This window comes from Acipenser ruthenus, chromosome 6, assembly GCF_902713425.1.
Source record: "Acipenser ruthenus chromosome 6, fAciRut3.2 maternal haplotype, whole genome shotgun sequence".
NCBI classification, from domain to species: Eukaryota; Metazoa; Chordata; class Actinopteri; order Acipenseriformes; family Acipenseridae; genus Acipenser; species Acipenser ruthenus.
This window is the reverse complement of record NC_081194.1, coordinates 12,157,570-12,170,290: the sequence shown is the minus strand read 5'-3', so window position 1 is coordinate 12,170,290 and position 12,721 is coordinate 12,157,570. Positions and strand designations below refer to the sequence as shown.

At 36.5% G+C, this 12,721-nt stretch overlaps 1 protein-coding gene across 2 annotated transcripts in view; it reads right to left on the bottom strand.

Annotated features, from left to right (window-relative positions):
• The window catches only part of khdrbs2 (KH domain containing, RNA binding, signal transduction associated 2), a 119,412-nt gene that overhangs the window by 68,218 nt on the left and 38,473 nt on the right, over nucleotides 1–12,721 (bottom strand). For both annotated transcript variants that reach the window (XM_034019210.3, XM_059025016.1), the window contains exon 3: nucleotides 1,455–1,571. In XM_034019210.3, the coding sequence (XP_033875101.1) occupies nucleotides 1,455–1,571 (117 nt within the window). The remainder of the gene's footprint in view (nucleotides 1–1,454; nucleotides 1,572–12,721) is intronic.

Here is a 12,721-nt window from a genome sequence, read left to right as displayed (position 1 = left end):
TTGAAAAAAAATAAGAAAAAAATACACTGTAAATACAGTGTTTCTGCTCTGAAAATGGTTTCAAATGGAGCCGCACATTTCGCGGGTGCGTCGGTTGTCTGTAGTCCGAAATCTCGACGGCTCTAGTGTTAAGACACAAAATAACACAAATAACAAAAACAAGGGCACAAGCACCAAAATAAACGTTTAACAAAACACCACAAAACTTGTCCAGGCTGGGCAGAGCCTTCACTGAACTTTTACAAACAATATAGCAACACACAGATCACAAAAAAACCTCACCTACTCCCCTCCTAGACACAGGATTTCTGTCTGCTTTTATGCAGGTGGCTACTCCCCAGTTAGCACCAATCTGCACTAACTGGAGAGTGGCCACACCTGTGGTTGCTGGCAGGGACATTAACCCTGTCCCTGCCACATCATCATAATAGCTATTACCAAGAAGCACATCCATTACCATTGAATAATGGCCGGGATCCCAATCATTATTGGTTAGAGTATTGTAAATTGCTACTATGTTATTTTGTTTGCTATTTGTGGCCCTACATGTAAATAGTGTGTGTGGGTGTTGGAATATAGGGTTGGCAGGGAGGGGGTTAAAACATGTGAGAATGTGGCTGGAGCCTTAATTGAATGATTGATGGTTAATTAGGCTCCAAGCCACATGGTATATAAGGAAGTGAAAAGCCTTTGTTCAGGAGGTGGTGTTTGAGAGGAGTGCTGGGGAGTATTTGTGTTGTGTGTTTATAAATGGTCAGTGAAGGTGAATGCCCAGCTTGACAGCCCAACTGTTTTTGTTTAATCTTTTACTTTGGCCCTTGTGTCTGTTTATTTGTTTGTGTGTTATTTGTTTGTTAACAAACATGCACACCAGTGCTTTAAACTGCATCTTTCTGGTCTCTCAATCTTATTCCTGATGCTCTCCTGTTACACTATTAACAAAGGATGTTTTTTTATGAAAAAAAATAAAATAAAAATGTAAAACAAACGTATACTGCTTAGGTAGTTGCTATTTACATATGTTGCATCTTCTTTCCAATAGTTATTAAGATGGATAAATATTTTACTCAGCTGTTATTTTATGACTGTTACAAGCATGCGTTTGCTTTACTCCTAGCAGTTATTTGGTATATTAGCTCATAAATTAGATGAATGGATTATTTTAACATATTCATCTCTTATTACGTAACAGGTGTTCATCTAATTGTTTTAGAAAGTACAACAGCATCTCCTTTATCCAAACCACTCTATGCTGGAGGCATGTCCCCAAGTGTGATATAAGTGACTAATGATTTTCAGTTTTTTAAAAAAGAAAACTTTCAGTACTGTTTCTATAACAGGAAACTCCTCCGGAGCAGGTTGGATAAAAGGGTTAAAACTGTAAAACTATCTGTAAATTATTTCCCAGTCATATAAATTCATTTATTTAAAGAATGAATACAATGTTGCCATACCTTGGCTTTATCCCTCATTGATCCTTTCCCTAGGATGGACATTTTTGCCCCTGTTTCTTCTTGTAACCTCTTCAGTGAGTTGCCTCGTGGTCCAAGCAATTTACCCACAAAATTAAACTGCAAAAAAAGTAGAAAGTTACAATAGAATTTGTTAGGCGGATAATATTATATCCCTGCAAAAGTTTGAACACTCTTTGCTGCTGTCTCCAAAAGCTTTAGAGATGAATGCAGGAAAGAATTAAGAACACACCTACATGTATACAGTTGGATGACTTGGTATCTTTCTGCAGGAGTCTTACTTTGCAAAAATTGAGACATGTTTTATTTGTTCTATTTGTATTATTGCATCACATGACATAATGTAAATGCATAGAATTTGTTTTATTCTTTATTTAGTTATGCTTATTGTACTAATTAGCCTATAATACATTGTTAGTACTGCAACATGAAGTACATGTCTCTCCCTGGAACATTCTGCCAGGACAAAACTAGAAATAAACTAACATTAATGGACATTTTTCTCTTGCAAAAACTCTTTGAAAGTAGGGTAACACTTTACATTGTGTCTCTAATTACTGTGTATTTACATTGTAAATACGTGTGTACTTACAAATGATTACAATGTTATTATGCATAGTTACAATGCACGTAACGTCTAAATCGTTTTGCACGATATATGTAAGTACCCAAGTGTATCAGAAAAGGGTTAGGGTTAGGTTTGAAGTTAGGGATAGTGGGGTTAGGGTTAAGGTTAGGGTTATATTATGCAAAAACAATTACACATTAAGTACACTGTAATTATGCATAACAACATTGTAATTATGTGTAAATACATGTTTTTACTAAGTAACTACTATGTACATACACAGTAATTAGAGATTATGTAAAAAGTTACCTAAAACAGAACCAGTGACTTGTTTAGTGTTAATGGATACATTTAATTGATGACTGAAGTGATGTATTGATTTTAATATAGAACCATTAAACATAGATTTTAACACATGAAGGTGTCTCTGGGGGTGGGCATACAAAAATCAACATATTGATAACATCTCCACAGAAGAACACAAACAGGATAATTCAATGGTTTTAAAGATTAGTAAAAATGTGCTGACAGAAACATATCAAACTGTACATCTTGGGAAAATTTCAGTTCAAGAAACTTGTTTGGTCAGTTTAAAACTATTACTTCTTTCTCAGCTCTAGAAAGTATCATGAAATGTTAGCTTATGCTTATAAAGTGGGGATACAACGAAACAATGCTTACAGTTTAGACCACCTCTTGTGTCTGACAATGTCTCAGTAATAGGAAATGCAAATCAATTGAAAACAGAAACCAAAATTCATGTAAGTCATGTAAAGGTTGCCTTGTGGTGAGATTAGCAGAATGGAGGGACCATGAAACAGAACATCACCTACATGTGTTATTTGCTTTCAATAAATCAACCAATACTTGAAACACACTTCACAAAAATATGTTTTAGTGTAAGGTATAACTGTCAAGATATTCAAACAGGGCAAATCAGACATTTTGTGAATCATGATACCATTGTTGACCATGGATTGTTTCTTGGTCACTCATGGTATGACAATGAATGGTTGCATTGTATAACTATGGAAGGTTGCTCAGGTATGGCACTGGCCACATCATTTCCTGACAGTGCTTACCAATATAAATATGTTCCTTTATTATATACTGCTGTTCTGTGCAGCTGGGTTGCTCACAGGCAGCCATGTATCACTGCTTGAAGCCAACAAATGACACTATGTTTGAGAGAAAATACTGTATGTGCAAAGGCCAATTAAAGCTCTAGTGTCATCCAGAGGTTGCGTGAAGGGAAAATGATGAGCTCCTCCAATGTAAACTGGAAATCAAGCAATATTTTCCAGATGAAGCACTATCAATTACCAGCCCTGGGGCTCTATGTAACATTTGAAGAGTATTGTGCTATGGTCAAAGTTCAGACAATATTGTATGATGTCACAGATACAGAAGAGTGTTCTACAAATACATTTCAGGGGTAGAAAATTCCAGAAATTTTACCATGCCCAGCCGGGCATGTAGTTCCAATTTTTACATGCCCAGTGCAAAACTTTACATGCCCAAAGTGTGAAACTAAAAAAGTGAGCAGGTTTCAGCCTCTGGGGATTCCTCAGTGACAGATGACTTCTTAACTGCATGTCCAGCTGTGTGCCCAGTGCTAAGAGTCTCAAACATCCAATGTTCCACAGTAGCATCTGGCTGAAAATCAGCAGGATGAGGTCCATCTATGCTGATTTTCATGAGGTCATTCATGGTGTCCGTTGAAAGGTGAGAGCGCAGTGGGGTTTTCAATCTGTTCGTTGCACTAAACCCTCTTTCACATGCAGATGTACTTGGAGATAGAGCCAGCATAATTTCAACTAAGAGAAAAACATTTTTAATGTTCTCTGGCTTGGTTTTGTGCAGGTATTTATATACAGCAAGCATACTGCAGGTGTTCTCCTTCATTTTATTTCATTACTTTTAGAGCAATCCACTCATTTTGGGCACAGTCTTTTTCTTCATTACTTAAAATTGGCTCAAAGTGTCTAATTAATTCTGAAATTTCAGTATTTCCAAATGTTTCAAGAGCTTCTGTATTCATTATAGGTCAGAGTAAAGTCAAAGCCATTGAAGTTTGACAGTGGTTTCTGTAGTAAAACTTGAAAACGTTTTCCAATGCAGCTAATGGTTTCACTCAGAAGGACTTCCAGTTCTTTTTCTTTTGAATTTCCAGACAGCTTTATACCCTTAAAGGTTTTCTCAGCATAGCCACTAGAAAATGCCTGCAGGTAAAAACCAGGTTGGTGTCGGAGTGCTTCTAGTCGTACACAAGCCTCTTCCAACATACGACAGATCTCTGTTATGCAGCAGTCACCAGATTGAAACTTCTTTGACGCTGCCGTCAGTATTTCCAAAATGTCAAGCCAGTATGCAAAGTTTTCATAAAAAGGACACTTCTGATCTCATTTAAATAGCCCTTGTCTTTGGGTGATTTGTCATGCCTCCTGTCTGCTGCAATGTTTTCAAGGTGTGCATCAATCTGTACAATGTTTTTCAGCACGGCCAGTACTGCTCGCCATTGGCTAACTAGCCACCTAATTTGTTTCAATGTGCCCATTTGCGCCACACACATTTCTAAAAACGGACTTATCTCCTTCAACTGCCGCCGAAGTTTCGGAGAATACTGAATAGTTTTAAAATGCCTTTGACTGTATCCTCAAACGTTCCTTTCAAATAGCTAGATTTAACAGCATCTGCAATAGCCAATTCAAGATTATGTGCTATGCAATGAATGCGTATTAGAGAAGGAACGTCTTCTGCCATTCGTGCTGCAACACCAGAGTTTTTTACAGCAGCGCCATCCATATTCAATCCCACTATTTTCTGTAACTGTTGTTCTTCATTTCATTTAATTTCTTCTAGAGCGTTGATAATGGCCTCATGCACACCTTTTGCGTCGGCACTTTCTACATCGATTAATCCCGCTAGTTTTGTCATTGGTTTACCATCATGTATGCAGCGAACGTAAACAATGTCTTCCTCTACCATATTACAATCGTTGCTCCCATCTGCCATTATACATGTAAAATGCATAGGTAATAAAAGTACTGTATTTTACAGAAGATTTAGATTAGGACATATTTAATAAACAATGTAATAATTGTATCATGGTATTAACTGTACAGAATATGTATTTAATGTTTGCAATAATATTTTCTTTAAAAAAAAAAACTGTTTATTGTGTAAACTTGACATTTCCTATTTTTTCAGGAGGGCCAGATCACATATATTGGTTAACATAACACTATTAATCAGTCACAAAGCTATCAGGGTGTGCTTATGTGAAGCTGTATGTCCCAAGCTAACACTCTGACCTACAGCAGTAGCTTCAACATGCATTTTTTTTAAACAAATCTATTACTCTTTCTTAATGTAGACTTTCCAGCTGAAGTGTGACACTACTGATAAGAGCTTCCTACCAGCTGTGACATGGAATCACTTTGGAACCTGGGTAAATGGAACACTGCTTATTTGTGACCAGCCATGATTTGACACCTACACAAAGCCTTCACTGTAACAGCCACTAAAAATTAATTGGTAACATAAGTTCATTAACAACAGCACCTTGAAGTGTTGAGGCTGCTTCTCTACCAGCACTGTAACTACAAGTGATGCGATTTTACAGTTTCTGTTTGACAGGTATACTTCTGCAGATGTCCCATAGGCACATGCAGTTGGCTGGGATTGTGCCTTAGTAAAACACCACCCTCACTACAACTCCATTGGGCTATTTTCATTAAACTAATGAACGTCTGGAGCACCAATCAGGCTGTGTGCATTTCTGCTAATGTTTTGCAGGACAAGATAAGTAATTTGAGGTGAGGAGCCATGTTCACAAAATAATTATTACAGTCACCTTATGCAAAATCCACATATGGGCACCTTCAACAACATGAAAGTTGTTCAGGAGCATAAGGAAAATAAAGACGACTAACAATGTGTCTTTGTAAATGAACCAGCTTATTGAAACTCAATATTATGATAGACAACTTTTAAAAATACAGCTTAAAGATGGTACATATGTTACATATTTAACTGATTATTATCTGGGGGTTTTAGGCAACATGTGCATTAAAATCTGAATCATGTACATTTACTATCGTTGGTACAAGAAATTGCAAGATATGTACTTAAATGATCGCCCATACAAAGGTGATCTGGGAACTGGTTTACCAATGTCACGCAAATATTGTTTCTATGACGTTCTCTGTTTCTTTTGTTGCAGTCCTTGATAAGCCGTGGTATCATGCGGTTATTCTTTAGTAAAAGTAAGGCAATCAATTCTAAAAAATTATGAAACCAAATCAGTAATAAAATATCCCACAGTTATGGAAGTCACACCTACAATGACCGTAGTTTCAAAAATTCAGCTTTTCACGTTGCTCCCACACAAACCCAAATCGACACCTCCGCCAAAAAAATGGCAGACGAGTCGATTCATTTATTACTGAGTTAACAAGGTTAAGATGCACGATAAGAAAGGCTAATACAGATTATCTGAGTTAAGTAAATTAGCATACATGCCAACAGTCCCTATATGGTCGGGACAGTCCTGATTTCCTCGTAAATGTCACGTGTCCCGATGCATAGAAAGAAAGTCCTGATATTTACCCATAGAAAAAAATCATTTATTCTGCACAGTAGAGTTAGTGAAAACCACACGCTGTGCTCTTTGTGCGGCTGACACATCTGCTGATCACTAACTTATACAAAGGTAAGAATGCTTCATCATGCCTATTTTTAATGTCATGATGGTCGTGTCATGTTGAGTTGGGGGGATACGTCTACTATATGATAATGAGTGTTTTTTGCGTATGACCGCTCCCTTGTGTATGATGGTACCTAATTACTGTTCCATGTGATGTATTTTTGAAGGGCAATTGAATGTTGTATTTCATTTATATGGATTACGTGTAAATAAAAGGATTTTCAATAAAATAAACTAGCTAAAAACACCAGTAAAATAGACAAATTGGTACGGAAATGTGTTCCCCCGAAGGCCAAAATGTACTCTTTGTTACTGCCCTACAGAATAAGCTAAGCTTTACTTGTGAAATTTTACAGTTGATTTTGCCATGCTGTGGTATTACTGATATTTTATTAGTTGCGTACCTCATACCGTTAACCAATTTAATTTAATTTTTTTTTAACTGTAATAGTCTTTTTTCATAATTATTTTTCCTCTTTGATGATACATATATACTCTAAAAAATGTGTTACATTTAACACTGGGGTGTTCAAACCAGGGACAACACAATTTAGATGTACAAATCAATAAACCAACACAATAATGTGTTTTTAGTCTGTAGAAAAAAACAACACATTGTGTTGTTGTTTGTTGATTGTAGCACCAAAATGGTGTTCGCCCTGCTCAAACACCTGCTGTGTTAAATTTAAAACATATTTTCAAGTTACATGTTATGGTTTTATCTTGTACATTTTTAGTCAATTGATGTGTAAAATAGTGGCAGTCCTAATTTATTTTCATTACCTGCAGATAACAGTGGAATACATGTGATACTACATTATCACATATTAAAACCAATATGTGAATGACACATGTGGTTATATGTGAATGGCCACACAAGACTGTCTCTAGAATTGAATCTATTCAGTCTTAAATTTAATCTATTCAGTCTTGAATAAAGTGACTTTTTCTGACTTTTTCAACCTGAAAAAAGAAACAAGGACTAGGGGTCACAAATGGAGATTAGATAAAGGGGCATTCAGAACTGAAAATAGGAGGCACTTGTTTACACAGAGAATTGTGAGGGTCTGGAACCAACTCCCCTGTAATGTTGTTGAAGCTGACACCTTGGGATCCTTCAAGAAGCTGCTTGATGAGATTCTGGGATCAATAAGCTACTAAAAACCAAACAAGCAAGATGGGCCGAATGGCCTCCTTTCGTTTGTAAACTTTCTTATGTTCTTATTCTTATGTCTAAAAAACACATTTACATGTGAAGAACAACATATAATCATCAACATGTGAATCTACACGTGATGTTACATGTGAACAACCACACAAGATTTTTGAAAACGTCCACATTTACATGTGATTTACAACATGTAGTCACATGTGGAATCCAACACGTGAATAATCACACAAGATTGTCCCAAAACCTTGTGTGTAAATGTACAAGTGATCACATGTTTTTTTTTGTGTGTGTGTGTGTGGTCACATGTGTTTTTTCTGTAAGGCTATGCAATGTTGGCTTTATTAGGGAACACTTATCAGTTTCAAATTAAGTTTGAAGGCCCACAAATTGCACCCTGATGTTCTCTTTATTAGTGACTGCCAGGTAAAATATTAGCTTCTAGAAATATTTTCCAAGTTTTAACTATAAGCTGATAAAGAATTTTAGCTACATTTGCCAAAAATCTAATCAGTTTTGTTTAACATCTTTTATGACGCTCCAGTTTTGGACTGGGCAGTCTTCCATTTTTTTCTGTACCTTGTACAATATTATCACTTGCTGTTGCCTTCTTACAAATTAATAGTGCTCTGTAGATGTGGGCACAATAACCCACATCTATACTACTGATCAAATATTTGTGGAAAAAACAACACAATTCAAAAGGAATTCATTACAGAAATCACCATATTTACACTTGTCCATTTCACTGAGATGTGTTATGTTGTGTTGTTCACAAACAGAGAAGCATGCCTATAAAATCAGCGGTGTCTAGTTAAAAAGTATTAAAAGAGTAGTGAAATACCAGACTTCCTTGCAGAGTGGCCCTCCATCAGCATGTTAAAGGGTTAGGGTTAGGGTTAGGGTTAGTTGTACAGTTAATGTTAGATATTTACGATGTCAATGTAGTGATCAAGCCAAATGGCAATAAAAGCAGAAATGCAGTATGGTACAAAACTGTAACTTTGGGGTTTTTTGATTTTGTTTAAAATGTACTGTTTTGCAAGCTTTAAGATACAAATAAAAGAAGGTATATACCAGTAAATTATATCAGATTTTCTTGGAGACTGAAACATTTACTGTATTTTAAGCTACTTTTAAACATAATAGAAATGTAAGCGTATTTTAGACTAGCAGCCAAGTTGCAATGAAGCTGACTGATTTGATAAAAATGTAAATTAAGGTATAGTCCAGCTAGGCAGCAAATGTTCACCATATCATAACACACTGATTAAAACGAATTTCATAATATTAATAACAACAAAAATAGGAATAGCACAACATTAATGTTCATATATATATTTTTTTTACTGTCATGTCAGGTTTTTGTGTCAATTTAACACGTCATTTCAAAACTTACTAAAATGCCCCACATGTCGACCTGTTCCTATCCAGTTTGAAATAACTTTAGCATAACAGAGGCAGAAGTGTTACAGGGACTAAGAGCTCTTAAAATAAACAAATCCCCTGGGCCGGATGAGATCCTCCCAATAGTACTCAAAGAAATGAAAGAAGTTATTTACAAACCACTAACCAAGATCATGCAACAAAACCGAACCAGGTAACTACAGACCAATAAGCCTGACTTCTATTATATGGAAACTTATGGAAACTATAATAAGATCCAAAATGGAAAATTACCTACATGGTAACAGTATCCTGGGAAATAGTCAGCAGGGTTTTAGGAACGGGAGATTGTGTCTAACCAACCTGCTTGATTTTTTTGAGGATGCAACATCGACAATGGATAAATGCAATGCATATAACATGGTTTATTTAGATTTCCAGAAAGTTTTTGACAAAATCCTGCATAAAAGATTAATTCTCAAACTGAACGCAGTAGGGATTCAAGGAAATGCATGCACATGGATTAGGGAGTGGTTAACATGTACAAAACAGAAAGTACTGATTAGAGGAGAAACCTCAAAATGGAGCGAGGTAACCAGTGGAGTACCACAGGGATCAGTATTAGGTCCTCTGCTATTCCTAATCTACATTAATGACTTAGATTCTGGTATAGTAAGCAAACTTGTTAAATTTGCAGACGACACAAAAATCAGGAGTGGCAAATACTGTTGCAGCAGCAAAGGTCATTCAAAATGATCTAGAAAGCATTCAGAACTGGGCAAATGACATTTAATAGAGAAAAGTGTAAGGTACTGCACGCAGGCAATAAAAATGTGCATTATAAATATAATATGGGAGATACTTAAATTGAAGAAGGAATCTGAAAAAGACCTAGGAGTTTATGTTGACTCAGAAATGTCTTCATCTAGACAATGTGGGGAAGCTATAAAAAAGGCCAACAAGATGATCTGATACATTGTGAAAAGTGTTGAATTTAAATCAAGGGAAGTAATGTTAAAACTTTACAATGCATTAGTAAGACCTCACTCTAGTATATTGTGTTCAGTTCTGGTCACCTTGCTACAAAAAGGATATTGCTGCTTTAGAAAGAGTGCAAAGAAGAGCGACCAGAATTATCCCAGGTTTAAAAGGCATGTCGTATGCAGACAGGCTAAAATAACTGAATCTATTCAGTCTTGAACAAAGAAGACTATGCGGTGATCTGATTCAAGCATTCAAAATTCTAAAAGGTATTGACAATGTTGACCCAGTGGACTTTTTCGACCTGAAAAAGGAAACAAGGACCAAGGTCAAAAATGGAGATTAGATAAAGGGGCATTCAGAACAGAAAATAGGAGGCACTTTTTACACAGAGAATTGTGAGGGTCTGGAACCAACTCCCCACTAATGTTGTTGAAGATTCTGGGATCAATAAGCTACAAACAACCAAACGAGCAAGATGGGCCGAATGGCCTCCTCTCATTTGTAACCTTTCTTATCTTCTTATATAAAAAACAATTAGACACGATAACCAAAAGATTAAAAAGTCCTTGGCAGACTTCCCAACATACTCTTAAATGCTCGGCAACGGCTATGGATGCGACGAAAAATCTTCTCACCTACAGTACAGGATATATATATATTTTTTTTTTGTGAATAATTATTATTTTTGGCAAAATACCGACAGAAATTCAAATCAAAATACAATACAGTACAAACAATGAATGAACACACATGTCACAATGCAGTGTGTGGAGCAAGTAGCCTAATGTGGAGCCCCGTTAAGAAGGTGCTCAGCTATATTATTAGTTGCATCCGACCAAGAAGTCAAGCTGGCCAGATGTAGCCTAGCTGTGGACCTTTAAATAAAAAATAATTTCATGAAAAAAATTTAACCACGTGTTTAGAAAAGGTATACCAGGCTCCACCCATCCCCTCAGGATCACTTTCTTGGCTGCAGTCAAACCAGCAAGAAACAGACGTTTTGACATTGTGGAAATATTGAGTTGCGATATACTACATACTACAAACTTGACAGTCATCTGCCAAAAGGAGCACCCCAGGACACAGCGGCACCTGAAAAAGCAATCATCCCAGATATCACTGAAACTACACATTTTCAAAGGGCATGGACCCTGGAGCATTCCCAAAACATATTTAGATAGGTGCCAACTACACCCTGGGTGCACCCCTGACAGAGGAGGTCTTCCACAATTTTCATTTGGTATTTTCTATGGGCAGTACAGTAGATTTTGAAAACTATTGGAATGGAAGTTAGTTTAATGTGAACTTCACCAAGATGTCTAATACTGCTGACAACCTGTGGGAGATGCATTAAAAGGAAGGGCCTGAATAGACTGCAGATGGCGAGATAACTTATTTTTAAAAATAAGTCAACCCCTGCTTGGTGTGTGCTTGTTCTACCTCCTCCTTTAATTAAAGTAGTGGGATAACCCCCCAGACTACTGTGGTATCAATAATCATTTCTCTTATTTGTATATAGAGCCTTATCTTTAACATACACATTCTGAGCAGTGTTGGCCCTCTTTTGTATTAAACAGCTTTCCCTTGTAGTTCAGGCAGTGCTATTGTTTGAATTTTAAAAGCCTGCCTGGACCTTGATGTAAAGGTCATAGTAAAGTGAAGCAGATAAGCCCAGGACTTCACTGTGCACTAGAGCCAATATCAACGGTTTTGTGCATGTGTTAGTGTATGATAAGTTGCTTCCCCAGTGATGTATGTAAATAGATTTATGGTGTTGCTAAAGAAAACAGATTTAAATTAACTATTCAAGGTCATGTCAATGTTTCTGATGTATTACTCTACCCCAGTGATTTAAATACTGACAGTTATACATCTACCCATTATGAAAGGCATACCAACAATTCCTTTCATGGTCATATGTTTACATTTAGTCAGAATGGGTGTATTATTATACTATACAAAGCATTGGAGTAGCATCTTTTCTACCTCTATGTTTAGGGCAGATCAACTTTACCACTGCTTTACAGGAAAAAAAAGTAACCCAAATAATCACAACAGGAGAGGATGCTGTGTTTCAAAGTTACCTGGTGGTGTTGTTAAAACATTAGGAAAAGTAAACAGACAGATATGTGCTAGATCAAATCTCCAGGGGAAAAAAAGGTGTTTGAAAATCAATTACATATCGTTGTAAACCCTAAAGTACTGGAGTGCGGGCACACATTTTTGTAAAATAAATGATTTGTATTAGCAGGCAAGCAGGTTCAAACAGGTTAATTGCTAGCTGTGACTGCATGGGGTGAGGAACTAGTACAGTTTTGCCATATGGTAGAGATGACCCGTTACCTCAGTGTAAGTGCATTTGTGTTGCTGTGAACTGATGTGACAGTCTCCACAAGGGAGAAACTAAATCAAAATAAGAATTGTCTCTGAAACGC